This window comes from Physcomitrium patens, chromosome 10 (assembly GCF_059467195.1).
Source record: "Physcomitrium patens ecotype Gransden chromosome 10, ASM5946719v1, whole genome shotgun sequence".
Classification (NCBI taxonomy): Eukaryota; Viridiplantae; Streptophyta; class Bryopsida; order Funariales; family Funariaceae; genus Physcomitrium; species Physcomitrium patens.
Genome location: NC_143419.1, coordinates 1,819,674 through 1,847,028, shown reverse-complemented (window position 1 = coordinate 1,847,028; position 27,355 = coordinate 1,819,674). Strand labels below are relative to the sequence as shown.

General features: G+C 33.2%; 2 protein-coding genes across 5 annotated transcripts; one reads left to right on the top strand and one right to left on the bottom strand.

The window, feature by feature from the left end:
* Window positions 1-9,625: 9,625 nt before the first annotated feature.
* LOC112287720 (uncharacterized) lies at window positions 9,626-14,121 on the top strand. 3 transcript variants are annotated; one of them, XM_024531049.3, is made up of 5 exons: window positions 9,626-9,918; window positions 10,406-10,439; window positions 10,547-11,945; window positions 12,942-13,056; window positions 13,276-14,121. In XM_024531049.3, exons 3-5 carry the CDS (start codon window positions 10,688-10,690, stop codon window positions 13,556-13,558), a joined length of 1,656 nt encoding a protein of 551 aa, XP_024386817.1. In that variant the 5' UTR covers window positions 9,626-9,918; window positions 10,406-10,439; window positions 10,547-10,687; the 3' UTR covers window positions 13,559-14,121. The 3 variants fall into 3 exon arrangements, with proteins under 3 accessions (XP_024386817.1, XP_024386816.1, XP_024386815.1); XM_024531048.3 differs by lacking the exon at window positions 10,406-10,439; XM_024531047.3 differs by having other exon boundaries at window positions 10,406-11,945.
* A 2,268-nt stretch (window positions 14,122-16,389) lies between these two features.
* Window positions 16,390-19,910, bottom strand: LOC149988189 (uncharacterized). Of its 2 annotated transcripts, none has more exons than XM_090253370.1 (2): window positions 16,899-19,910; window positions 16,390-16,801 (listed from the first exon to the last, which is right to left on the bottom strand). In XM_090253370.1, the coding sequence occupies exon 1, from the start codon at window positions 18,295-18,297 to the stop codon at window positions 17,908-17,910; it is 390 nt and encodes a 129-aa protein (XP_090109496.1). In that variant the 5' UTR covers window positions 18,298-19,910; the 3' UTR covers window positions 16,390-16,801; window positions 16,899-17,907. The 2 variants fall into 2 exon arrangements, with proteins under 2 accessions (XP_090109496.1, XP_090109497.1); XM_090253371.1 differs by having other exon boundaries at window positions 17,834-19,910.
* Window positions 19,911-27,355: the final 7,445 nt, after the last annotated feature.

Genomic DNA, 27,355 nt, shown 5'->3' with positions numbered 1-27,355 from the left:
ACTTGACTTTATATGTGTTTATAAGTGATTGATAGATTAAAAACTTAGCCAACAAGTTAGCCAAGTATTGCATACATTGATGGCTTATAGAACAAGATGATCATATAGTGTATATATAAGAAATTTTTCTTGCAAGTTAGATATTTGTCTTACAAGATGATCTCATGTTGGAGGTCATATAGAATGTTGTCACATAGCTTCTAATTAGATAATATATATAGAGGCAAGAATGTCACTTTTTTTATTCTTGTTAATGTTTTATTTTTATTTTTATTTTTATTTTTTTGTCTTGTTTCAAAAGTCTTTAGTATTTTTGCTTTTACTAATAGTTATTTTATTCTTATTATTATACCATCTTAAAGTGATTTTTTTTCTAGTTCCACAAAGTATATCGTTCTTTTGATTCTTTGTGATTTATGTCCTTGATATTTTGATAAGAGTGTTCATTTACAAGTTTTGTATTGTTTTAGAAATGAGTGGATTACCTCACTTTTCTTGCTTTGCTTTAAAAACTATAGAATACCTATATTTACATTATTTTTTTTATTTTTCATAGCATTGATTTATTCTTGAAAGAAAGTAAACTATCATTCTTTGTAGAAATTTTTATTTGATATTAAAATTTGCCAATTATCCTCTTCTAATTTGATTTGGAGATTTGTAAAAGTTTTTTATTTTAGAATAGAAGAAAATATTATAGATACTATATTTAATAAATATGAGATTAAATTTTCAACTATTGTAGATTGTCACAAGCTTGTCAATACTCTTAATGTAAAACTCTTATATATTACTAATGTCAATTAAAAAAGGTATTACTTCTACATCCATAGAAGAAGTCAACAATAAGATCCAATTTTTTTGTTCACAAGTTGTGTAGTTGAAAGTAGCAAGTAGATTAACCTCACAATCAAATTAAAAAATTCATATTATTGAAAGTACAAGAAAGGCAAGGATTAATATACTAAAGAATTTTTATGAAATAAAATCAAATTTTTAAGGATTTTTATAACTAATCATGTTCTATCTAAGATTATATCTTTCTAAAAATCTTGATGGATTTAGACAAGTTATATTCATAGATGCATTCTTCTTTAAAAATAATCTCTCTTAATTTGTATTTTTTATGGAAAAATATTTATAATTCTTAAATGATTTTTATTCATTCTTGCAAGTATTTATGGCCGTAATTTTTAAAAAGTGATTAAAAAGGGTAGATTTGTTTTTTTACAACAAGCATCATAATTAACCATCATATATACTACTAAATTATAAAACCTTAATTGTAGTATGAATCAAAATGATAAAACTCTTGTCAATTAATTTTGAAATAGGTTAAAAAATAAAGACTTATTATTTAAAATTCCAAAAGCATACTCATTATAATAATTTATTGCTTAAGCTATTACATGCAATAATTAACTTTTTAAAAGTTGCAAAAAAGAAAAATGTGAATGCAAAAGAATAAATCAAGTTAAGATAATAATTTCTAAGTTTTAAAATTTTATTTATCAAAGCCAAAACCTATGAAAATTGATAAGATATATCTCAAAAATTTTATTAAATAAAAATAAATAAATAAATAAATAAAATCAATATTATTATAAAGAATTAAGCTTATATTATAAGGAATCTAAATACACGACTTAATGTTATCCAAAGAAGTAATATAATTACAAAATAAGAAGCATGGTTGTCAAATAGGAAAATGTATTAAAATTAAGTTTTTTCTAATTACAATAAGAATCATACAATTGGAATCTTATAAAACATCTTCTAAGAGTTTATATATATATATATATATATATATATATATAGATCTCTTACCTTACTTTATAATAGATCTTTTTTTAGAACAAAAAAATTAAAAAAACAACTACTTTGTTAGATTTAGGAGCTTCAACTTATTTTATACATATGAACTTTCTTCAAAAATAGGCAATATTTTTATTCTAAAAAATTAAGCCTGTATATATAAAAGTCATAAATAGTCATTTGTTGTATTTTGGAGATGTTATTATAAAAATATTTTTTAAATATATATTAATCAATAGTCACAAAAAATGACATAATCTTTAAATAATTAATTTTTTTATAATCTTGATTTTTCTATAGAATATTTAAGACTTTTGTTATCAAAATAGAAAGTTATATATCTTATACAATCAAACTGATAATTGTAAGTACAATAACTTTCATGTATACTAAAAGAAAAGTATCATCTTTTTTTTTATACCATACCTATTTCTAATAGTAGAAAGGTTTCAAGCAATATTCAAGTCAATATTAAAATTATCAAAATTAATTTTTAGAAGAAAATACAACTATTTTTTTAAAATATCATCCTTATCATTGCTCAATCGATCTTTAAGAAGGATCTCAACTACTATTTGTACTAATCTATAATTTATTAAAAACCGTTATAAACACACAAAAGAATCACATTAACAAGAATATGGCCAAAAATTTATTCATTATTTAAGATGACAAGAAAGAATTTTTATCTTATTTATGAAGAAAAAAAATTGATCAATGCAAAAATGTGTAGATTATTAAGACCTCAACAAGATCACCATCAAGAATAAATATCTTCTACTTTTTATATCATGACTTCTTAATTAATTAAATTAAGTAGAGATCTATACTAAAAAAAATCTAAAAAGACCATATAATCTAATATATGTTAAAGAATGAGATAAATCAAAGACTACATTTCAAACCAAATATAAATTTTTTAAATATAATGTCATGTCTTTTGGATTTATAAATGCAGTAGTTACTTTTTAATATTTAATAAATGATATTTTTTAAAAGTTTCTAAATGATATCGTTATCAATTATTTAAAAAAAAATTAAATTTATTCCAAGAATACAAAAGATCATAAACTTTATATTTTTTATGTATTACAAAAATTTAGAGATGTGAGTCTATACTTACAAATAAAAAAGTGTTTATTTAATACAATTTAAGTTAACTTCTATAAATATATTATTTAAAATGATAACCTTGTGATAGATCCATTTTTTTTAAATATCATGTATTAAAATATTTTAAGAATAATAAAAAATATCTAATATTTTTTTGGATTTATTAATTATAATTAAATTTTTATTAATTTTTTAAAAAATTATAGTTTTATTTTTATATTTGACTATTAAAAACACACTTGAATGGAATAAAGAAGGTAAAGCGGCATTCAAAGTTTTAAACCAATGTTTTATTACAACTCCAATCTTATATTGCATTGATTTTTATAAAGCATGTTAAATGAAAACATATGTATTAGACTTTGCATTGACTATAATATTGTCACAAATAGGAGCAAATGACAAACTTTATTCTATAGCTTTTCATACAAGATTTTTTTTTAGACATTAAGATTAATTACAAGATCCACAATAAAGAGCTTCATGCAATAGTAGATTCATTTTTAAAATGTTACCATTATCTAAAAGGCACTTTTAGTCTAATGATAGTTTATATATATTATAAGAATATAGAATATTTTATATCTATATATATTTTAAATTATCTCCAAGTCCATTAAAGTATATTTTTGTTAAGATTTGAATTTTAGATTATTTATCAACTAAAAAAATAATATGGTTTATTAGATGCCTTTTCTAGAAACTTTCATCTTGTACCAAAAGAAATAGATGTAATTTTTGTTAATCAACAAATAATTGTTTTAAAGCTAGTGCAATTTCATCTTCAAGCAATGAAATAAGTATTAACTATTGATTCAATTTTTCTTAAGCAAGATCAATTATAAATATCCTTAGATCTTTTTTTTTTATATAATATTAGGAATAATCTATCTAAATTTTATGATATTTCTAAGTTAGAATTCAAGAATAATATACACTATTTTAAAAGATGCTAATATATTTGAGAAGGTGAAGTATAATTATGTAAGCTTCAAGCTTATCACAATTTTTCAACTATATGACATTTTAGATACAATAAGACCTTTAGATTAATATTAAGAGATTTTTAGTACCTTAAAATATTTAAAAAAAATTAAAGACTTTGTACAATCATGCAATAAAATTTTAAAATCAAACACTCTTTGTTATTAATTTTATAGACTCTTCCAACCATTATTTATATCAAAACAATTATATTTTTTTATTTCAATTGATTTTATCATAGACCTTTCAATCTTAAGTTCTTATTATTTTATATTTGTGATAGTAGATTGTTTCACCAAAATAGCATATTTTTTTTACAATGTATAAAAATTATCATATGTAAAGAAATAGCTAAATTATTTTTTAAAAATATTTATTGCTATCATGGATTACCAATAAATATTATATTAAGTATAAAAACTTAGTTTGTATCAAAGTTTTAGAGAATTTTTTTAAGATATTAAAGGTAGATATAAAATTATCTTTGAACATTCATCCTCAAATTGATGGATAAATGGAATGAATCAATTAAGTTTTAAAATAATATTTAAGATATATTATTAACTACCATGAAGATGATAGGACAATTGTTTTACTATTGGTAGAGTTTGCTTATAATAACACAATATATTCTTCTACTCAACAAAGACCTTTCTATCCTAATTATTCTTAGCATCTATAACTTAATACTTTTGACATCTCAATAGTTAATAATCTTGTAGGAAAAAAATTGAAAATCATTTATCAAAGCTATATGCAACAATGAAGGTACAATTTAAAAAACTCAATAATAACAAAAGATCAATGCAAATGCCTATTCTAAAGAACATCTTCAATTCTACATTGGTAATTAAGTATGGTTATTTTGTTATTATATGAAGGTTATTTTTCTTTACAACAAGATGAATTATTGTAGACTATAACCACTTTTTATTTGTAAATATATTAATTCAATTTCTTATTGATTACACCTATCAAAGCCTATGAAGATTCATTCTATATTCTATGTGATTTTTTTTAAGCCATACAAGACAGTGGATATACTATAAAAATAAATAAATGAATAAATAAATAAATACCACCTCCTTCTATAGAAATAGATAATAATCAAGAATTTGAAGTTAAAGAAGTTTTAAACTTAAGACAAAATTAAAATAGTTAAAAATTTCTTGTATATTAGAGTAGATATGATATTAGTGAATGTACATAGATATCAATCAAAAATCTTACAAATACAATGAAAAAGTTTATACTTTTTATTGACAACATCCATCAAAACTAAGATGAAGAGTCAAACAATTTATTGCTATAAAGAAAATAAAATTTAGTAAATATTATAATTTATCTTCTATTATTATTTTTAGTTTTTATATATTTTTAGAACTAAAAAGAAAAAAAAAATCAATAATCAATAGATTCAACTCATAAGCTATTATTTATTGACGCATTAATCAAAGAATTGAGATGTTTAGAGCTTTCAAGATAAAATAATAGAGATGAAGATTGTTAAGAATAACATATACTTCTTCAAATAGATTGTGAAATATAATATGTTTGATATCACAAACTTAAAAGAAATTCCTAATATTTGGTGATATAATTGGAGATATAAACCACTTTTAATGGTATTTTAAATATTTTATTTGTAAAAAGTTACAAAGGTTTTAACAATGATGAAATAATATAGTGGTCTTTTTTTTTGTTATGTGACACTATTAATGGTTGAAAGGACGTAACAACTACCTTCAAAGTAAAAAAAATAAATAAATAAAGTATATTACAAATATAATTTGTCATAACTTGGACTTAATATGTGATCATTGTACTTTGTGAAACTTGTCTCCAAAAGGAAAAATTATATTACAAACATATATATTTATCTAGATTAAAAGAATTAAATAGAAGTAAATAGAAATAAATTAATTTAATAATTTTTTATAAAAAAAATCTTCTTAAAAGCCTCATAAATTTAGGTTTTATTTTATACATGTTTGTAGGTATTGGTAGGTTGAAAACTTAGCCAAAAAATTGGCCATGTGTTGTACATATTACTAATTTGTGAAACAAGTTGGCCATATGGCCCACATGTAAAAAGCTTATCTTATAAGTTAGACACATATTAAAGGTTCTACAAAATATTGTCATGTATCTAATAATTAGATAATATACATAGAAGAAAAAATGATGTATTTTTTACTCTTATCAAAAACTTTCTTGTTCTTAGTCTTATTTCAAGATTTTCTTGTCTTTTTATCTTTGGCAATAGCCATTTTAATTTTGATGTTACATTATCTTTGAAAATGAAAATTCTATTTGAATAAGAGAAGAGTATATTGAAGTTTTAATTAGTTGTAATTTATATCCTTGATACCAATATAGGAATTTAAAATATAAAATAAAATATTTATAAGAAAATAAATAAATATAAGTATGGCTATAAAAAAAATGTAGTAGCCTTATAAATTTATGTAATATTTTTTAAATTTTTAATAAATAATTAAATTACTTAGTATTTATTTAGATTATTAATATATTCTTAAGAGATTAATTCCAATCAAATAAGTTTTTAAATTTTGTTTATAGTTGTTATAGCTAAAATACTATATATTTTGATAATCCCATTAGAAAAAATATATTCTAATTAACAAGATGTTATCAACCTAGAAGGCTTGGAAGATTTTTTAAATGAATATATCTTTACAATTAAATAAATATTTTCTTTGTGTTTATATTTTATATTTAAGCTTAATGTTCTAAAAAGTTTATGCAATCATCTAAAAAGACAATATTATAATCAATTGATTTGTATTCCTAATATTGATAAAAATTATGTTAATTCTTGAGAATATAGTATTATAAGATTAAGTAGTCATCTTATTAGTGTTGTTCTAAAGTAAAGTTACTAATTTGAATTAATGCATTTTGATAATTGATTGATCTATCAAATAATAAACAAGTCTTTTTTGAAATACTTATTAGAGTAGATCTAATTTGTTTATTGTTACTACTTGAAAGCTTTGGATGCAAAAAAATAAAGACTATTTGAGGAATTATATTGATTATTAGGTAATATAGTTTTACTAAATTTAAACCAAGTAATTTATTATTAACAATTAAAAGAATCACATATATAGAAAAATAAAGATTATTTAAGACAATCTATATTATTGATGTATGATTCTATTTCTATTAGGTTTATACCAATCAATATGATTTGAAGTATGTCTATGCTTTAGAGACAAGTACATGTATTGTTAACTTAATTCCATTAGAACAAGTTAAATTATTGTCTAAATTTTCATAGTTGAAAAATTGCGTCTATGTATTTGAACATTGTAAGCAATTAACTAAGTGAGTTGGTGGAAAAAAAAACTAATTCTACACTTAATATACATAAAGACATGATTAAATTCATCTTTAATATTGCTAATGGTTTTTTGGTGTTTGAAGAATTTCTAATTTCTTTACATTGTGAAATGGCCATTATAGTTCTTTTTTATCTTAAATTTATATTTTTTATTTACTCAATTTATTTTTATTTTTATGTTTTCAGAAATACATGAAAATATAGAAAATTATTGTCTTTTTAAAGTCATATTTAGATTCATGTGCTTGACATTCTATGTTTAATGCATTTCTACCAATTTTTGATGTCCTTGTGGCCAAAAAGACTTTTATCTCTACTTCATTGTCAAGTGCAATGAATTTCACATACATATAAATGTTTTACTCTCTACTTAAATTTTTTTTCAATTTTAATTATGTTCTTTTGGAAACTAAACATTAGTATGATAACTAATTTATGGGATTTACAGTATCTTTTTTTTTTTTATTTTATTTTCCCAGATGTCCTTCTATCATTCTCAAAAGAACTTACACAAATATTACTTGACCTGCCGTGTCCAATTGTAGTAAATAAGAAGGAACTTTTTGATCCCATATTTCTCAATATTCAAATATAGAGGCAGTGGAAGGTAGCAATAATTCTATCTTGTAATTCTATAAATGCAATTGAATGTAATGCCTCTTACATTATGTCTTCTATGTTTTTTTAGTTTACATATCCATAGCAATGAGACTTTTAAGGCAAGTTTATGTGTTTTTCTTTCTTTAAACACATTAGTAAAATCATGATGATGATTGTTCATCCATATTATTTGATTCTAGTACTATGTATGGTAAATCTTTTGAACTTTATTATCTTTTTAATAACACTCATTGATATTCATTACATCAAAATATATCATATAAGCCTATACATACATACATACATACATACATACATATATAGTAACTGATTAGAAAATAATACTCCATCCAATTGCATTGATGAAGTCTCACTTGTATTTATAATTAAAAATTTATGAAAAAAATTACATATTATATTTCTGCTACCAAAGTAGAAATATAATATTTTTTTGAATGTTATTTAGTAGTTGAATATTTTTTAATTATAAATAAAAAGTTATCATCTAAATTATAATACTTTATGCTTTATACAAACACTTGTGGAGGAATTATAATGTATGCATAAAACTAGGCTATGTATCTAAAAACATGTGTTTCCACATATCATAATGCCCAAAGGTTTTATTTTTATTTTTATTTTTATTAATAGATAACTTTGCTCTTTATTCTATTTTCATTGCTTTATACTTTCTAGTTTCTGGACTAAACTTAGATAATGTAGCTATTATTAAGGAAAAAGAAAAGGAAAAAAAAAAAAAAAAAAAAAAAAAAAACTCCCAATTTGTATCTTAACCATCTTCACCTCAACACTAACAACAAAATGTTTACACCATGTATATAGTGCACATTTAGGTAGAAGTACATAGCATCTTAAAAATATGATTTACTTTAAACACGTATTATTTTAAGAAAAATAAAACATGATAATATAAGCATTATCTAAATAAACTCAGAATGGATTAATGAGAACAAGATTCAATTTAACACATTAAATACAATTGCAAAGTCATTGTTCTGTTTTCAAAGTGCTTTCAATCCTAAGATTTTTAATATTCTGTATTTGAATATATATATATATTTTTTTGGAACCAAATTGTGATTACTCCTCCTGTTGTCTTATAACGTATCCATTGTCCATATTTTATACATGCTTTTAATTGTGTTGTGTGGATTATCTATTGTTTTATCGACGAAATTCTCTAAAGAAAGTACTAATACACCACTTATAATTTAAAAATTACATTAAAATAAAAATAATGTTATACTTTAACTCATTCAATTATTTTCTTTTTATCATGGGTTCCGATTATGTTTCTGAACATATCCAAACCAACGGGTAACTAGTGGCCACGATTTGACGGTGGAACTCGCACCAAAAGCCCTCATCGTGGCGGGAAATTTACCTCAACGAACAGAGACGATGAAACATCCGCACGCAAATCGAGCAGTGCAGTAAAAGCAATCCGATATGAACGAAAAAGAGGCGGATGAAAAGCGAGCATTTCCCGCGCTTGGTCGCTTGATCCCGCGAATTTCGATTTTAACGCGAGGGTCACGAGGGCCGTCGATCGGGGGGATCAATTGCCCATCGAGCCGTGGGATGAATCTTTCGTCTCGACCGCCAGATATAATTCATCCAGAGCGTCTATATTTTCGTTCGTTAGTTCGTTCGTTCGTTCGTTCGTCGGCGAGGGGACCGAACTGGGCGAGGCCGAAGAAGCTATTAGTGCCCGAAGAAGAATGGTTTCCATTGTGTGAGAGACCTATGGACACATGACAACCCATAAACCTTCATCGCCAATCCGCGAGGATTTTCCGGGCCATCACACGCGGAGTCGACATTCGTGCGCTACACATGTGGCGGAATCCGCGTTTTCGGCTGAATTTGGGCGGTATTTGAAGTCGGAGCCCGTTCCAGTTCAGGTCTTGGTGGTTGTATTCGCAAATTTCATTTTGCGAGGGGTTGTAGTTGTTGTGCCGGTTGGGATTCATGGGTGGTGAATGGCTGCCGGGTTGGATGGAGGTTTGAGATTCGAGGTGAGATCGCTGTCTATCGTGCAGCAGGTGGTTGATTTGAGTTTCTGTTTTGGCTTTTGAGTGCCCCCCATTTTCGTGCTTGGTACGACTGGATGGCTGTAGAAAGTTTTGGGTTACAACTTATCTTCATTTTCGTGGATCTGGAGTGTGGTTTGGGGCGGTTTGCGGATGTTTTCTACATAATGAGTTTTCTTTTTTTGGGGGATGACCTATTGGGACAATCTCATAGCTTCGTGCTGTCTGATCTGATGGAGATAGGGATTGAAGCATTTGGGCATCAGTTTATTTGGATCTGTTGTGACGGTGTAACGTTTGAAAAAGCCCTGAGCTTACGAAGATGGTGCTGTTCGGCGCATTTGGGATTCTTGAGCTGGTTTTCTGATAGTTGAGAGTTTAGATGATTTGTGAATCTGCTTGAGAGATTCCGAGCTCCACATTGGGGGTTGGGGTTTTGTGATTCGCATTGCTCACACAGCTTATGTAACAGGGCATCAAGCGTAGGACATTGGCAAGGAGATGATGTAGGCCACCTGTCTTGGAGATCAAATATCGTTGGTCATTGATCCTATTCTGTCTTTTCGAATCGATCAATTTTACTGTGTTGAGCGTTGGCATCATCTTATTGCAGAGGAGCTGGACATTTCAGGGTAAGGGACGTTCTCCGGGAATGTAGGTTTCAGCGGAGGAAAGTCTACTTCGAGTTATGAGCGAGGGTGATGCGTTACGTGCAATGCACAGACGACATTATATAACCTTCGATCTGTAGGCGATGATGTACCTCATTCCAGATTCAGTCGCAACTAAGCAACTCTCTGGTAGCACAGAATCTCCATCTAAGCCATCTCCATCTAAGCCATCCCCATGTAAGACTTACCAGTCACCAGCTGATGCATCTAAAAGTCCATATTCTAAGAGTCCTGCCTCCAGCAGACGACGCTACTACTCGTCAGATGAAGAGGATGACAGCAGAGACAGGCAATCTCACTGGAAGCGGATTAAGGTTCGCACAGATGACAATCCTAAATCGAGTTCCAGGAACAGGATCACATACACCGAGAGTGATCGACGTAGCTATGCCACATCTCCCACCTTTAGAAGACCGCAGGGTCCCTCCCGGAGTGTAAATCCTCTTCCGGGACCTAGAGTGATTGTATTGAAGAGAAGCTTGCATGAGAAAGATGTAGGGATGCGTCGCAGCAGCTGTGAATCTGAAGTAGGGATTCACGGAAGCGGAAGCAAGGGATGGGATGTGGCCGTGAGATCCTTTAGGGATGGTGGGACCGCATCCAAGGACATTGATCCCGTAGGTACCAAGAGGAAGTATGAGACGGAGGTTAGGAAGAGCAGCATGATGATGCTTGAGCAGAGTATGGTGATACGGGAGAAGCATATGGCAAGAAGGGTCCCTATAGAGAGAGAGTTTGAAGGAGGGTACGAGTTTAGGGTTAGTGGGAGGGAGGTGGGGGAGTTCAATGGTGAGAATGGTTCAAGCCTTTTCTTAGAAGATTCTCGTCAGTTTAATTATGAGGACAGTGAGAGGCCGAGGGTTGGTCTGGATTTGCGGGAGGCTTTGAATCGCAGGAGTCGGAGGTTGGACTCCATGAGCAGAGAGATCAGGGGTTACGGTGATCAAAAAAGCGAGCCGGCTGTGAGGGTTAAGAAAGTGGAGTTTGATGTGAGCACTGGTAACGGTAAGGGGAGTTTGGGCGCTCTCCAGGGATCCGGTGTGAGGAAAGTACTGGATTTGGGCCGTAGTTCCCGCTCAGGTAATGACGAGAGCAAAAGTTTCGCTCTTGGTGGGATTAGTCACTCGACGGCGGACGTAGGAACGAAGGTGGAGAGGGATATGGAGTCGGAAAGACGAGAGAAACGGGAACGTTGGGCTGAAAAGGAGCGTGATTTGGAGAAGGAGTTGCAGGAAAAGCTGCAGAAAGAATTGGAGAAGGAGAACATGCCCAGACCCCAGCCGAAGCCTGTGGCGGTTGTGGACTACAGCCACAAGTTCACTGTTGCGAAAGCCCCCATCAGTAAGTCATTCTCCCTGCACCCAATTCTCCCACTTCTCATCTACGATTGTAGATAATCTAGTAAATCCAGAGTTGGCTCATACACAGAATCTTCGAAGGCGAGTCACGTCTGCCATTCTGCCGATTGTGGCGTTCATGCGCACGTACAAGGGTTTGTGAAACTATTCACGCCTCGCTTCTTCGTCTGCAATGTGGTAAAAAGGAAACCTTTCATTGATATTACCCTGAAGACCCATCACCAGATTTGTTCTGCGGTCCATACGACCTTCCCATTTCTCAATGAAATGGTCGGTGCTTTTCAAAGCACAACATGCGTGCTAGTGTTATACATTCAGATAACGAGCGTGATATCGGTTTCTATCCCCCGACTTCCGGAAACTCCTGGCGAAGAGAACATGGTTTTATTTTTGCATGGAAGAGTATGCTTCTGTTTGGTGGACTATTGAGATTGGACAGATGCAGTTGCTAGCTGACATAAATGTACATTACAAGCGCGAATGGATGTTTCTCCTAGTGACTGAAATGCATATTTATGTGCAATCAGGGTTTTACTCAATCGCAAATGAAACTCTTTCTGGGCCTCAAATGTAGGTCCTCGTAGAGTGATAGCCTGTAAAGTGAGATCAGTCATCCGACAGTTAGTGAATGTCTTTTCCTTCTTTATGTCGCATTCTTTAACCTCCAAATTCTTGGATTTTGGAGATGCTTTTTCAGCTTTGGGCTTTTGTAACTTTGAACGGTCATGTTCAATAGTTGAGATATCTTTTTTGGCATCCGGTTCAGCCTACTGCCTTTACCGTTCTAACAAGGCCCTGCATATCGCGAGTAGCGAAATACGAACATACTCCTATGTTTTTGTATCCTTCTTTGGATCCTCCATCGCGAATATTTTATTTTCTCGTTCTTCAATGTCTTGGTTGCACAACAGGGGTTCAATTTTATTTTTTCCCGACGAGGAGAGGCCACGATATTTAGCACGTCATGTTCAATTTGCAGGTGCGCCAACTAAACAAGTTGAAATGGACCCTCATCGACTCTGTCAGCGGCAGAAACAAATTGATTACGGAAAGAATACGCTTGGATATGAAAGATACATAGAAATGGTTCCAAGGTAAGTTCCTCACATTTGAAAGCAGTCTACCTTAATACATGGAACACCTTCAGGTGAAAATTGTGCTTAGATCTCAATTGGGTGGTGGTTCTCCGTTGCATGAATTCAAGAGACTCGGAATCAGAACCATTTTGTTGCTTAGAAAAATACATCCTTGGCATCGGCTCGTGCTTCTCTGCAGGAAATAACCATGTTGGTTCCATTCATTTGTTATTGCAGGTATAAACGAACCAAATCACATCCTCGAACACCTGACATAAGACAGGTGTGTAGTAAACGGAGCTGGGATGGCCAGATCCGGAAATGGCGTCGTTTGTTACATGAGTACGATCCCCCAAAGGGGGAGGATGAAGAAGATTCTGATCAGGTGTTCGTTCCCACCAGGGACCTTGACAACGTCAGAGGATCTCACCCTGGCGACGATATGATCGACATGCAATCAGATTATGTTGAAGACACAGACATGAAGATATACGATGGGTGGTCTGACGAAGAATGTTAGTGTGCATTAATGTTTTTACCGTCCCTCAACCCATTCAACGAAAATGTGCAAGCTACCAATATGCTCCTGGTTTTGGCAAAGCTTTGATAAGAAGTGGTGGGGTTCACAATGGCTCTCCATTTCTTGGCGTAAATCTTTCTTACAGCAGCATTTCGACCATTCTCAGACAAATCTGAACTGCAGATGATGCTCGAGTGCACAATGGAAACTGGCATGTAGCCTATTTTCTTGGAGGATGTAGTAGTCTGGCATATTTCTTCTTGCCTGCGATCATCAACACAGGTCTGTTGTGAATGGTTCTAATGAATTTTAGAAGCTCTTAATTGGAGTGCCAAAGCTGTACATTTCACTGGTTCTCTTTGCTTCGCCATCTCAGCTTCAGATATGGCATTTGTTGCGGAGCTCTTAATAGATTCCTGACAGTCAATAAGATGCCAAGGAAATTCCATATTTGAGTACAAGGCATACTTCTTTCTTTGTAGTATGCATGCCAGTCACTGTAGACTGTCCTTGTATGTAATAAAGCGAGTCACTCTTCTGGTGATAACATGTTAAATCTTCAATGAAGCAGCTTGCCAATTCACCATTCGAATAGTGATTACTGGTAATCGCGTCTGTAAGGATCTAGCCGAATACTATTCTGCTGACCAAAGGTAGAACAGGATTACTTATTTGTGCGCGAACACCTACCCGTCTCTGCTAATTATTCAGGAGCACATTAATTATTATCGATGTCTACTTTGCCGTTACGAGTATGCCAATCCCCTTTTGTTACCTAATCTGCGTCAAATCCATAATAGTTGAGCTTGGGAAAATTGGTTAACATGTTGCCCACAGCGGTCTCTACGTTTCTGTTAAATCTCATGATTTCTGTTAAGTTATGTTCTGTTAAGTCTCATGATTTCTCATGTCCTTACATTGTTAAGCTGTTTCCACTTTTATGCACTGCCGTCAGGCCAAGGGAAGCAAATTGAAACTTTCTGACCAAAACTAAACGATCATGGATTGTGTTGGACTTTCCTGCAGCAGATACTGAAATGTGGAGGACTTCATTACCTTCACTCTCGTGGGAGTTGAAGGAAAATGAGAAATTTTGTTGTGGGGACTTGGTGTATCTGGCAAACTGAGACCTGGGCTGAATACGGGAAAGCTGTCCATACGAATCATTAGGAAGCTGCTGTTGATCGCCACTGTTCACAGATCTGTGGACACATCGATGTGGGATGAGATGGACTCTTCAATGGCGAGCCTACAACTCCCACGCAAGGTTCGTATGAAGGGAGTTAAGCGCCCATCAATTGAAGTCCAAATTGGACCAACAAATTCCGTCTTTGCGTAGAACGACCCTGTCTCCGTTTGCGAAACCCCATCAATCAACACACACGATTTAATATCCCGCCCCGCATAGTCATTGTGTTCAACAAATTCCCGAACACACCTTATCTCTCTTTCAATCACCGAACAAAGTCTAATCCCCTTTCCATGTGAGCCCCTGTCTCGAAGCCCGCGCTCGGCCCTCATGCAAGCACTGCAGTCCAAATACCAGTTTCCGACTGCACTCCATCTCGGCCGCGAATGCATCTCGCACTTCCTCGCAGCCCATACCTCCTCCACGCCACGATCCTTGCACATCGGGACTCACCCGATTCGCCTCCCCCACCTCACTCACTACTTTCAATCTCACCCACGACCCTGGCGCTTTCGTATCTCCTTTCCCGTATCCGTCAACTCTCGCATCCGAGCCCTTGAAGTCACAAAAAGCAAAATCCTCAAGACCTACTCCCAGCTGTGGATGGGAATTCCAAACCGAAGTGTTCACCTTTCCCAGCCGCGACGAGAATCCGTAAGAAGTCCAGCTCATTCATCAGATATTTTTGACCAGTGATTTCGAAGGGGGCGCCATCAGTCTCAGAATTTGAGCACTCTTAGCTCCCGGTTCCGTAGCCTTGCGCGTTTCGCACTAGGATTTCGCTCGCATCCCTCCTCGCAATCAGCATAGAACGCGAGACTCTTGGAGGTCTAAGAGCATCAAAGGAAAAGTTTAGGGGTGAGGAAGGCTGCCATGATGGCTGCTGCCGATGATCTGATCTGCCATGTCTGCTCTGAAGGACACAACAGCCAAAACTCTCCAACAAAAGCTCAAAAGGCTGGTGTCGATGCTCCTGGACCGAGGCGGCTAATAGCATGGGCGGTGGGACCTGACCCTCATGGACCGTGTGAAAGTCTTTCATATGTGGCGGAGTAGCAGCCCTTCAACCTCATTGAGCGGCATTTTGCTGACTTGGCTGGAATTCCTTTTGTCATGTCGCTGACGTCGTAGCAGTTCCTCGTGGCGTGCTCACTTGCAAGATGCTACAACCCACTTCACATGGTGTCCCATGCTCAAACCGATTTTTGAAGACTACTTGTTGGCCTCGTGAAAGCTACTCGGCTACACATGGAAAACACGTCAGAGGTGAAAATTTCTCATGTTCCCTGGGAACTTCAAGTGGGTTTCTGGCTCAGTCGGTTTAGTTGTTTATTGCATTTCATGAACTTTCTGAGTCTTTTCACTATATCTTTCAAGAGTGCAAAATATAATAAATAAAACTCGTGAATCAGTACAGTCAATTTGGTGACAAATCTACGATTTTCTCTGATTGTATAGGCGTACAGAAAATCCCTCATATTGTGGGATTGGTCCTACATTTGGATATAATTATCAAATCCTGAAACATGTGATGTCAGAGTGGCGAACTAAAAAACATAACATGTTGTGTGGAGTTGGTAAAGAAGTAGCAGAGATTTGGTCGATGTCATAGTTCTGCACAGAAACAACAGATAATCTGGGATTTTCTGCAACAAATTTCAAATTTTGACGTAAAGGATGTCGGCGTACAGTCTCCCTAGAATATCACTTCACATATTCAACCTTAACATTATGGAAGCGCTCTACTTTGTGTACTAACCGAGTAACAGACCCTGACATGTTTCCACATTTGGGTCTGAAACTTTTTAGTGGCGGTGCATCATCAGCAAGGCGCCAGGCATGACTCATTCCACCACATTAAGGTGACACTCGCGCCTGTTACCGAAATGGAACACGTACTGTTCTTTTTCATTGTCGGCTCCTGCTTTGACTTTCATGATTTCCACTTGAAAAGCGCCACAGGATTTTCACTTCTCGAGACGGGCGCTACAGCAGCTGCGGAAGCAGCAGGGGCGATATTTGCAGTAACTCCAGGCATCTAAGGAATGACAAGTCTGCATTCATCCAGACATTGTTTTAGGATTTAAACTTGGACATAGCCAACAGTCTGAAATACAAATTTGAGTGTTAAAGTCGGCTACAAGGGATCACATTGGTGTTCAGATTTCCACGGACTGATAGAGTGGGAGTGTGGGGCGGAAGGGACCAAAGACTTCGAAATCCAGATTGTAAACCTGTCGCATGCATGAAACAAAGTCAATTGTTTCTATCACAAGCTTCTACTAGAGGAATATTCCGAATGGAAGATGGTCTGCTCCAGCTTCTATCATTGACCCTACCCACATGGTGCTGTTACCCTGTCCAGATTCAATCAACGTGAACAGGATATATAATTGATTGTTCCACGAACCAGTAAGGACACATCAAAAACTGTTTTCAGATTTTTTTTCACCAAGTCAGGAAGAAAGCCTCGATTATCAAGCTTAATTACAGTTAAAACTCTACAACAAACTTTTAAGCGGTTCAGGTCAGTTCGGAACAGGAACCAAAGTCAGTATGATCTAGAAGCTTGTCAGATAACTGCTGCTATACGTACTTGGACGTTATGCTGCAACAAGTGCGATCTTGGGATTATTAATTTATTATTATTTTGAGATTTCAGTGTTACTGCTCTTCGACCGACATCGTCAGAAATCTGCCATGGAAATGCTAGAGGATCAAATGGCTGTGTCGTAGCACACAGTTTCAGCTTGAGATGATGAGGAGCAAAAGTACACGTCACAGGCCACCGCACTTGGATGTGGCAAGGGTCAGTCTGAGCCTTAGATAATTCCATTGAACAGTTAAACCATAAAGCTGCACGCGAAGTTTGTCACGCGAATGCCCCGATAGCACCTTGATATTGCAACGTCTTCGAACAAAATTCGTGAGGTTTAGTCGTTTCTCGAAGTCCTCCACAGAGCCCCTGCTGCGCATCCACATGCTAGTGTCTACACATCCACCAATGAGAACTGATTTCCAAGTGGGCAAGGCGCTTCGAGACGCGTGACAAGAAATGATAAACATGACAGTGGGGCAAGAATTACCAACGAATCAGAGGGACTGTACTCCCACGATACTAGTAACTGCAAGCTGCAAGGCAATATTTCTGCATAAGCACCTACACCACCACAATGCCAGAGAAAAGCCCAGAGAAAGAAGATTGGAGAAACGCAATCCCAGCAATTGACTGAGAGCAGGATTCGCACAACACCGCTCTGACTTCTGCACATTCTCTCGTAGAAGTGTGGTGCAGGTGCAGATGCAGGAACATGGCATTACAGCGCTGAAGAGGAGGCTCAATAGGGGCACGACGAAGTAAGACAACGCCGTCGTGGAAAGTGAGTCTGTTTGAACGGAGCTTTAAAAGGGATTGCTCCAATGCCACGGTTCTGCATAAGAACCCGCACCATCGAGTCGTAACTGTGAAACGATCACCAAGCAGAACACACAGCTTCATGCCCACTTTGGGTACAAAAAAAGTGTCATCATTCACATTAGAGCTTAGCATTTCGAAACTTTGGTGCAGGTGCAGATGCAGATACGTGGCATTGAAGCAGTAATGCAGGGGTAGCGGCAAATGGGACAAGTGTAAATTCACGGCAGTGTTTGATACGTAGCCAACAACAAAAAGTCTAATTACAGACAAGTATTCCAGGACATTAAAAAAGACACCGAGGAGGAAAGAAGGGAGGACGAAGAGGAGGCTGAGGAAGGTACGCAATCCACGTCTACAGGATGAAGCAAAGCCCACCTGCTCTCATGAACACTTCTATCTCGTGACGAGGTATCTATGCTGCAAGTGCACTGAGAGCAACTATCCAAGCACGATGGACCAGGGAATCCGACACCCATACTGAACGTTACAGCACGGAGGTGACAGGAATTGCACGACAGCACAGTGGGTCGTTATGACAACGACTTGGGATGTGGGCAATAAAAGTCGTGCTACAGGAGAGAATTTTACATAGATCGCTATCAGAGCACAGCAGTCTTATTCTGAATTCGATAGTGAAAAAGCTTTATTAATTTTCCACTGTAACGACGAGCCACAGTAACAAGGGTGGACACGGGATGTCACCTTGTCGTCACAAGGACCACATCATCAAGCAGGAGAAGCGAACTGAAGTACAAAACAATCAATGCGAGAGGAAACACGCATTGAATTCCTACCAATTACTTATTGCCCCCGGAAATTCAATTGACAGAATCCTCAAACGACCCGGACTGCGTTACCTATGGACGCGAGAAGGGAGAGAACATCAAACTACATTGAGGAAACTTTCCACCACAGCGCACAAAACTTAGTCAAAGGTTGACAAGTGCACAAGAATGTGATAAACAAGGAAGATGCTCCCTGCCTACACCGCCGTGTTCTCAACATAAAACCACAGACTCGAGAAGGCGTTCTCTCATTTCAAAACAAAATCACACAATTCGAAAGATCAATGTGCGACCAGATAGCTCCTCATTTGAGTGAAACGGAGATGAGAAGGAGAACTCGAGTATAGAGGGGGAAAAAACCAAAACGGGGGGTGGGGGTTGCAAACCAAAAGACCGAACAAGCAATCAGAATACATACTCCCAGCCAGGAGAGAGTACAACTAAACAAGGTAGATAGTAGGTGATATTAGTGAAAAATGCAGCGGGAGAAGGCTGGTATATAAACACCCCAGAACACAACTCTTTTGCATAACCTCGCTACGATCAGGCATCGGCACAGCTGGCCCACATGTGAAGGTCAAGAGAAACGACGAAATTCCAACCGCGGCCATTGCATCCACTCTACATCCATCGCAAACTTCACCACAACGAGCACAAGAGAGGTAGGGGGGAAGTGAAGGCAGGGTAGATGCGGAATTCGGAGACCCAGAAAAATGGTAACTAAGCGATGCTGAAACATCACATCAAGTGTAACAAGCACCGCGCATTCCTTTATTTAGCGACGAGATTTTTTTTAAAAATAAACTCAACAAAACCAAAAAGAAACACGAAACAGAGGTCATGATGCCCCGTTTAATCGCAATCTATCAACGCCGCCTCTGCGATGGAAGCATTGCCACTCCGCTGCGGCTCCCTCATTGCCCCGTTTGATGGAGCTCTCTCTCTTTCTTTCTCACTCTTTGCTTGGCTTAGCTCGTCCTCGCTGCTGCCCATTCCACCGCCTCCCCATGTTCACCGCCGACGCGCGGCCGCGGTAGGCCTCCCAAGCGATTAGCCAAAGTTTACCATTTCTCCGGTACATGAAAATCTCATCCATGTCACGACATGGATTGATCCACTTTTGCGAAGAAATGCTGACGGCATTCATCCGTTCTATAATTTTTTGCGTGAGCAGGAAAGTCCATTCAGTAATCATGACCTTGGGAGAGGTGTGACGTGTCAGTCGTCCAAGTGGCACTGCTAAGCTGGCAGCTGAGAAGAAGGGCTTCATGTACCTCGCCCCGAAATTAGGCTTCCAGGAGCTGGTGTTCCCCAAAATGCACTGGAGGGCGGTGGCATAACTGGCCGACATCAGTCTCTGTAGCATTTGTCATTCGATTCGGCCAGGCTTATATTATTCACATATGCTCTCATACCCATTCCTCTGATGCCCTGATTGTCGGTCCGGATATATCTCGTCGACCAACTTCGGTCGCTAGTGGTGCTGATACCCGGAGTCCCCTGGGGTTTTAATTTATTCTTCACAACTAACTTTGAGCCGTCAAGGGGCACACTTACGGGAGGGTTATCATGCAGCCCCTTCCCAAAATAAGTAAATAATTAAAATATGGAGATTTTTTTCATTGGAAGAGAGACCATTTAATTTTTCATCACTGGGGTCTCGAGAGCATTGTGTGAACACGTGTCATCACCAATTCTTCATCCAAGCACAATCTCGTTGGTTCCCTGTACAAAAAATTATGTCACTACGCACCCAAGAGCGTGTCCTCAAAGTTTCCGACATCCTAGATCAGCAGAGCAAGCTGACGCCAACGTAATGTTGTTCCAAATTTAATTGAGATTGATGTTGTTTATAATAAAATCAATTAAATTCATGGTTTCCCCACTAGAATTTATAATTTCAACAATAGATCTTCAGTATTATTTAAAATCACCTCTGAACTAAGTGCTATCTATATTCATATTCTGTTTGTTCTAATTTTATTTTGAATTAGTCATGTCCACATTCTGGTAGGTCGTGATTCACCTTGTTCTTCCTCATGAAACGTTGCATTCTGTAAATATATTCAGATGCCAAATTTGGTAACTACATAAGCTTCTTACATGGTCAATTTGTTTGTTTGTTTTTTGTTTGCTTGTTTTTTTGTTTTTTGTGAATGTCATTTTAGATCAAAATCACGTCAAGGATGTAATAGTACTTAAACTCACAACTCACAGGTATTACTTTCAACATTTTTAGAAATAAATGTGAACAGTAACTTGAATTTTTGGTAGTATTGAGAATTAAGCCTTTGAATTTGATTTACTTACCCACCATAGCAGTTAAAACTCGTCACTGTAGTATTTTTTTTATTCCACTTCCATTACAAATCAAACTTTTAGTTCTGAAAACAAGTAGAGAGTTCCAGAATAAGTAAACAATTTATTCCATATGATTTTCTTTCATATTATGTGGTAGACCAATATTCACAACTTGGAATTTACACACTAATGTTAAAGATCCAAACTAATCCAAAAATCTATTAAAATGACCAATCAAATAAATAATTTATTGATTCACAAAACTATTGTGCAAATTTTTGGGATTTTAAATTATACATACACATATTCATATAAAAATATAACATTATTACTTTTTAAAACATATAATATAAAAAATGACATTTTATAGATGGACTTAAATGATTAATTGACAAGAATGATATTAAGAATATACTTGATGCTCTAAATATCTTGTTGTAGCTTTAAATCTTTTGTCAAGAATAAATAAAAATTCTAAAACATGTGTATTGATTATTGCAAGTTTAATGAAACCAATAATTTAAAAAGAATGTTCTTAATTGCATAAATGCATTTTCAATTGCATTTTCTTTTAAAAAATCTTCTCAAATCTTTTGACAACATATTATTCAAAAGATAAAATGCCACAAGGAAAGATGGTGTTGCAATGATGTTCTAGGGAGCTTTGATGCGATGTCGAGACAACTCACTATGAAATTGCTCCTTTATACATTGCATCCCTAGATCATTAGAAGTATTCAATCAATTGTATAAAGATCTTTTTTTGCATCTCTTGTCTACTCTCTGCTCATATGCGCACACATTGGTATAATTACTATAGTGATAGAACTATTTAAGAATTTCAAGGTTAATGTAGGAATTTTTTAAAAAGTATCCTTAATGGTTTTGTATGATTTGTGAATAAAACAAAGACATGAGACACACATTAGGACAAAAGGACTCATTAAACAAAAGACAATGGTGTTGTATGTTGTAATTCTATAAGTTTAATTGGCACATGCACTGGTAGAGCTCACACACTCAAATGAAGGCATATAAGTAAGATAGACAATGTGAGATAAGCAAATAGAATCAAAACTGGTTACAACTAGCACAAATCTTAGTAGGTTTTTCTTTATTTACCTCACACATGCGTCACCAAGTGAATAATTTCTAGAAGATTTTTTTTGTAGTTTCATTCATTTTCTAATTCAAAAATATATTATAGAAATATAGATTGATTATGAAAAAGTTAAGAAAAAAATATACTATTTATAAAAATTCATTGTTATTACCTACTTTGTAGACGGTGGCCAATCACTAAAAGTAATTCAAGACTAGCTTGGATACATTAAAACCAAGACACAAGAAGATATACAACCAAGATAGAATTTAGGTCATAGTTTCTTCCACGTCGTGAATAAGGAAAAACAACTTTGCAAAAAATACTAATGTGCATCGCACACCTTTTTTTCTAGGACTCATATATACTTTAGCCATAGATACATGGTCTCAATTTAAGCTAACTAATAGGCATGAAGATGCTGACATTGATCACATTGAAAGAAGTACGTGAAAATTCAAAAGCAATGGACAAGACATTATTCAACACTTGGATGTACAAGTAGCACATGAATAAAATAATTTTCTTATTTTAGATTAAAAAAATTAGGTTGCAATTACTTCTAGAGTATCATATAAAATTATAATTAATATAATTAATCCAATGACAAGTACATTATCACATATTCAAGTGAATTATAAAAATTTCTCAATATAATATAGACAGTATTTACCTATTTCTCATCTTATTTAGAAGTATCCCTCAATGGTTGATAAATAGCATGGAGCTATGTCTTAAGACAAAAAAACAAGAAACCAAAGTCAATTTAATCAAATTCAACTTAGACAAATTATGGAGCAAGTTAATGAAATAGAACAATAAACCTCCTCTAAATTAAAGATCATTCTATCTTCTATAAGCAACAAAAGGCTAGTACCATCCATTTAGGTTTCTATCAATAAATCTTTAATAATTTTTGGTAGATAGAATTGTACCTCAAAAATTCAACAACAACAAGAAGGATTACCTCAAGAAAATAATTTGTTCATCTTCACCTTATAATAGAAAACTTTCAATTGGATTTATTGGCTAAGTCAAGAGAAATTACATGAATGAAAATCTTCTTCTAATTCTAGTGAGTTTAGCAATATTAATGAATTTAATGATGATTAAAATAATTTTCATGATTTTCAAGTTATCAAAGTTGGTAGTAGAAGCAAACTAATTCTTAGGACAATACTTCTATGCCAAAATCTAAAAACAAATATAGAATCTATACTACTTCTAAATATTCTTTAGATGTTGTTCAATTGATATTCTATAGTACAATTCAATGAAGCATCAAATGCTCAAGCAAACACAATAGCTAGTATGGAGTGGTTTGTCAAAGTATTGCTATAAAGAGACATAAAATAAGATGCTTCAAATAACAACTAGTCCTTCACTACAATGGCAACTAATACAATCAGTAGAAATGAATGATTGTCAATTGTACTAATAATTAGTTAATTTTTCAATCAATCCTACATTAATTTGAATAAGAATAATACTTCTTGTTTTACATTCATAGATATTTAATAATAAATATATAAAAGAATATCAAGCACTTCAATTGCTTTCCTTGCAAAGATAGAAACTTGCTCTAAAGACACATTTAACTTCACTCATTATTGTTCATACTTCCAAAACAACACTAGAAGTTCTTACTTCTTAATGTACACCATTTTTCAATGAGTAGCTTTGAAATTAAGGAATATATCTACCTATTGAATTAATTGCTTTGTTCTCAAAACTATCACATAAATTAATTTTCTAATGGAACCACTATGTGGAAGTATTCTATCAATAGATAGCGCTATGATTATATTAACAAAGCGATAATATTCAATTAACACTCAAAGTAGTTCTTGACAATTTGCAAGTTCTTCCTCCATTCTTCCTTTTTTTTTTTTTTTCCCTCTTCATTCCCATATTTTTATGAAAGTGGCCTTCATTTCACAAAACATGTAGGATCTTAACAATCTTACTAAAGTTGATATTGTAAAGAACTATTTTAGGGACTACATTGCTGACTTGGATCTCTTGTACTTTTAAAAGCATAAGCTTTATGGCGCTAGTTTATTAGTACTTCAAAATTGCATCCAATTAGGGGCAAAAAAAATTGGTCAAAAATCAGATATTATATATAGTAATGATCAATACATGAACAAAGCTAGAAATGGCGAGGTCTATATATGAATGTTGACACATATTGTAGACATGGTAAGAAGTTTTGATAACTTGATACAATGGTTGTAATTTAAAGATATTTTAAGCCAAGATGTATCTATCTAAAATATTTATATCACACATATCTTGGTAGAAAGATGCAAATTATGGACTAAGTTATTGACAACATTCTTCTATGACTATCATTGGATCTTTGCAAGTAATTGGAACTTTTTAGAAAAAAATGCGGATAAGTTTAATTTATGCAGATTCTTAATTGTAAAAAAAATAAATAAAAGGTAGCTTTTCAATTCTTTAGTATCTATTTTATATATAAAAGATCAATACTTCTTATCTAATTATATCAAATATAGCTAGAATAATTAATAAAGTGGTAGAGCCAAATCTATGGCTAGGCTTGATATTTTTTATTCATTTGCATTCCTTGGCATTGTGATTGTATATTTTGAGTACTTAATATATAAGGATTGTTGCTACAAAGACTACCTACCTATCTAGTAATGAATTTGAGTTGAATCAAAAGTTAAACCATGACTGCTTTATATAATAAGTATCCAATACTTAGTTGGTTGTAGAATATATACAAAAATAATGTTTATTTAAACATCTGATAAATATTTTAACTTCTTTAGAAAAATTCATTAATTTATTAAGTTTTATCACATATTTTGTATCTAACAAGCACACAAGCTTTGAGCAATAGAAGCTACACTTTGACAACAACTTACAACTTCAATGACTATTTCATAAGAAAATATCATCCAACCAAACTTTAAAGCTATTGAAGCTTCATGAGTAGATATATTTTAGAGCTTTAAAATTGACAAAACTAACATGCAATGCATAAAGAGTCAATTACAATAAAAAAAAAAATAACAAGAGATGGACACTCAAAAGAAATTTTCTTTGCACATTGCAAATATTCACTAACATTTTAAATTACAAAGCTAAAAAATTAGATCTGCTAGATCTACTTCCGCCAAACCACCTTTTCTTTCTTTTGCTAATATTATTGTACAAATCTTTATGCATGTTAAATTATTACATCAGCTAATATGAGGACTAATATGCAAGGTCTAAACTATCTAAAGAATAGAGTAGACAAAGCCATAAAGGCTAAATTAAAGGATCTTCTCATCCTATTAGAATTGAAGACAATACTTTCTAATTTGAAGACTAAAAAGTTGTTTAGTCTTAATTACATTCTTTTCAAAACTTACTATAAGTTTTGAGAGTATATTGGAGAAGAATATTTTTTCATGCTTTAGTAGAGCATCAAAACAAGGAAGTTATCAATAGAGATAAAAGTTGGGATGATTACTCTTTTTCACAAGGAGGGAGCTTGCAAAGTTTTATAAATTGGAAGCAAATTATGTTGTTGAAAATTGAATACATGAATTATACCAAAGTACTTTAATTATAGTCATACTCAATAATTATAAGTATAATCATCATAGATTAATCTACATTCTTGCTTTTATGGTTCATCCTTAATAACTTGATGTATACATACAAAATGATGGCTTCGGCAAAAAACTCAGATTAATTGCTGTTTTATTTTTTATTACATTTTTTTAAAGCTTACAAAATTGTACAATGAGACTTCTTTTTTTGTGCAAAGGCAACAATGGATTTCTTCAAAGAATTCAATGGTATGGTTAAATTATTTTTTTGTCATGCTTTGGTATATATTAAAGTGAATAGATTATTGACTTTCTTCTTTTAAATTAAAAGGGAAGTGAGGAAAGGGTGACACCTTGTCATTTATCTTTTTTTCATTATTGCAATAATATTAAATGTTACAATAAAAACCAAAGTTGATGCTAATATTGTATAAAGCATCCAAATCTGAATCAAAATCCAATAACAAATCATAGCATAATATGCTAATGATACCTTTCTAATTCTGCTTAGTATTGAGGCTCTAATATGTAATATTATTTATCTTCTTGATACATTTTGTATAGCATCTAGGCTAATTTTCAATTGAAAAAAATATAATAGATATTAAAAGGCTAGTAATAGATTATTTAGAGTATTATGGACAAAGTAACTAAGATTGACATAGATGAAAGAAAAATAAGTGGATAAGCTCTTGAAACACCTTTTGACACTTTTCTATCTTTTGAGGATGTTGATACCTTATAATAATAGTACATTAGGAAAAATCTTACTCACTTGTATAAAATAATGATCAATTCTATAAAGTGTAACATGGTTGTGCATGATGTACTTCTTGTAGCAATGTAACTATTTATATTAATCTATAGTAGAACTAAAAGAAATTTAACAAAGGTCAAGGCTTTGCTTGGAAATTATCTTGTAAGCTAATATATATAATAATTTTGTATTAGAATTAGTTAGCTAAAGTGTTATCAATTACAATAAAAAAGAGGAATCAATTTGATACATCCATAGAAAAAAGTTGTAGCATTAATGATCAAGTGGCTAATTAAAACCAAAGAGCAAGGACACTCCAATCTACATGTACTTTTACATTATAATTTTAGAGATTTTAACTATATGCTTGTGGATTTTAGGACTTCATATTGATTTTTTTATTTAATCAAGATACCAATATTAGTGGAGATTCAAGATGTAAAATAAAGTACTAACAACTTAAAAAGTCATCTTATAAAAACTTACATTCATCTTGTCAATAAGTATTAAAGAAATTATTAATTCTAATATTTGATTCTACTTTACAATTATAACCATTGGCCATACCTTTTCAAAATTGTTCATTGCCTAGATCTAAAGATAACATGAAAATATATAAAAATATTTAAATTAAAGATAGATTTTTCTTATTTTTAAAGACATAATTTTTTTT

Excerpts from the sequence above, each read along its gene's own strand:
- LOC112287720 (XM_024531048.3), top strand. The coding sequence starts at position 10,688 with ATGATGTACCTCATTCCAGATTCAGTCGCAACTAAGCAACTCTCTGGT. Across the intron at positions 11,946-12,941 it reads TGTTGCGAAAGCCCCCATCA|GTGCGCCAACTAAACAAGTT; the intron begins GTAAGTCATTCT and ends TTCAATTTGCAG. Across the intron at positions 13,057-13,275 it reads TACATAGAAATGGTTCCAAG|GTATAAACGAACCAAATCAC; the intron begins GTAAGTTCCTCA and ends TTGTTATTGCAG.
- LOC149988189 (XM_090253370.1), bottom strand. The coding sequence starts at position 18,297 with ATGCTAAGCTCTAATGTGAATGATGACACTTTTTTTGTACCCAAAGTG.